The following is a 1932-nucleotide window of genomic DNA, read 5'->3' as shown; positions in this document are numbered from 1 at the left end:
GACCCTCTCAGGCGTGGGCCCTGCCCTAGGCCTGTTGTGTCTGAGGGTCTCAGTCCCTTCTCTTCCTCGGGTTGGTTCTGGGCGGTCTCTGGCTCCTGTGTGTCCCTGTGCAGGGAAGGGACAGCTGGGAGATGAGCAGCGGCCAGGAGGCTCTGTCCCTGCTGGGTGGGCAGTGGCCTGGGGCAGACTGCCGTCGCTGTGCTTGGGGCAGTGCCAGCGGCTGGGGTACCCAAGGCGGCCGCTCCTCCTGGAGGGCCCGTCCTGGCCTTCTGCAGCTTCCCGGAGAGGCTCCCGGACGCACAAGGTGAATCATTAGTAACCAGGGGTGTTATTTTTGCCATTAGACAATCGGGCCTGGGGGGAGGGGAGCTCTGCCTCAGTGCTCTGGCTAAAAATGGGGTGGGAACCCCCAGGGGCCTCAGCAGCCCTGGAAGTTCCCTTTATGTTCTCGGGAAGTCCTTCTCACAGGTGGGGTCTCAGGTGAGGTCCCTGGGCCGTGGACGAAGTGCGCTCCTCTCCACAGCCCCTGCCGCCCAGCTCGTGTCCTCTCTCCCTCGATGCCATGGCCGACTCGCTGTGCTGTAGCACTCTGGTGGGCACCGTAATGCCCCAGGAAGTGGGGAGCACCGGGCCCCAGCACTGCTGCTCCCGAGGCAGTCCTTCGAGGAAAGGGTCCTTCCCGTTTTGTGCTCGAGAAGTTGAGGCCCGCATGGCCACGTGCCTGAGACGATGCATGGCTTCCTGGTGGCATGCCACCATTGTTCCTGTGTCCCAAGGCCTGGAGGAGCGGGCTGGGGGCTGGTCTGGCGGGAGTGCCTCCAGAGGGGCTGGGAGTGTGCAGGGCTGTGGGCCCCTCTGGTGACAGCAGGCCCTGGTACCCCACTGGCCGCCCTGGGCTCCCTGCTGGCAGGTGACCTCACCCATTGCCTGTGCACTTGCTCCTGTGCTTCTGCCCTGCAGCTGCCCTTCCTGGGGCTGGACCTGCTGGGAGTGGCCGTTGAGGGCCAGCGGCGACCGGGATGGGGGCTGGACGTGGCTGTGAGGTGGCTGGTGGCTGTGCAAGTCCACTTCAGCCTGGAGCAGACTGTGCTGTGGGTCTGTTTGTGGGTGCCCATTGAGGATGTCTCTCTGTTTCTCTCTCCAGAAACAGAGCAGTGTCTCCCAGGAGCCCACCCTGATCAGCTGGGTTGGCCAGCTCCCGTGGCCTCCCCAGTACACTCAGGATGCCTACAGGACACAACCACAGTGTGAAGGTGAGGCCTTCGGCCCAGCCCGTCACAGCCCTACACACATCAGTGCTGTGTCAGCAGTGGGCCAGCTGGCCCAAAAGCCAGGAGTCAGAGGCCACGGGCACCTGTAGATAGGATGCCCAGGGCCCACAGTCCCAGTGCAGGAAGACTGCAAGGAGGTGGCCTCTGTCAGGCCTGGTGCCCTCGGGGAGACATTCAGGGTCATTTGGGAGACCTAGAGAGGCTGCTGTGTGGGGCAGAGTCAAGGCCCCTCCGCCCCCACATGCTTTGTGGGAGGCAGAGGGGGAGTGCCCAGTTCCTTGGAAAGGCCCATGATTCTGAGAGAAACCACAGGGCTGGCAGAGCGCTGCCTGGGAGACAGCTGCTCCTGGGGGCTCAGGCCGGGTGGTGCCAGGCCCCCTGCAGCTTGCACACGTGTGAGTGTGTTGGACTTGGGGCTCACCCGCCAGACTCCCCCCACACCCCCCTACTCATCCTGCCCAGGCTGTGGGCATTTGGGGCATGGCCTCAGTGCCCAGCCAGCATCCTGGCTCTACCCTGATGTCACAGGCTGTGCTGCCGGTGGGGGGCCGTCCCCAGGCTCCCTTGGCCTCAGAGAGAAAGGCTTTCATCTCCCCTCAGTCCCCCTGTGGCCCTGCCGTGGCTATCCTCACCCCCTGGGCTGCCCCGCTCTGGGCCCGCC

At 64.8% G+C, this 1932-nt stretch overlaps 1 gene segment (V, D, J or C); it reads left to right on the top strand.

The window, feature by feature from the left end:
- Positions 1–562: 562 nt before the first annotated feature.
- The window catches only part of LOC115291312, an 11967-nt gene continuing 10597 nt past the window's right edge, over positions 563–1932 (top strand). The window contains 3 exon segments of the C gene segment in view: positions 563–835; positions 961–1095; positions 1145–1253. Of these exon segments, the coding sequence occupies positions 563–835; positions 961–1095; positions 1145–1253 (517 nt within the window).

The sequence above is a fragment of the Suricata suricatta genome, chromosome 5 (assembly GCF_006229205.1).
Source record: "Suricata suricatta isolate VVHF042 chromosome 5, meerkat_22Aug2017_6uvM2_HiC, whole genome shotgun sequence".
In the NCBI taxonomy this organism is placed as follows: Eukaryota; Metazoa; Chordata; class Mammalia; order Carnivora; family Herpestidae; genus Suricata; species Suricata suricatta.
The sequence above is the reverse complement of the archived record's forward strand: the minus strand, read 5'-3'. Positions and strand labels throughout refer to the sequence as shown.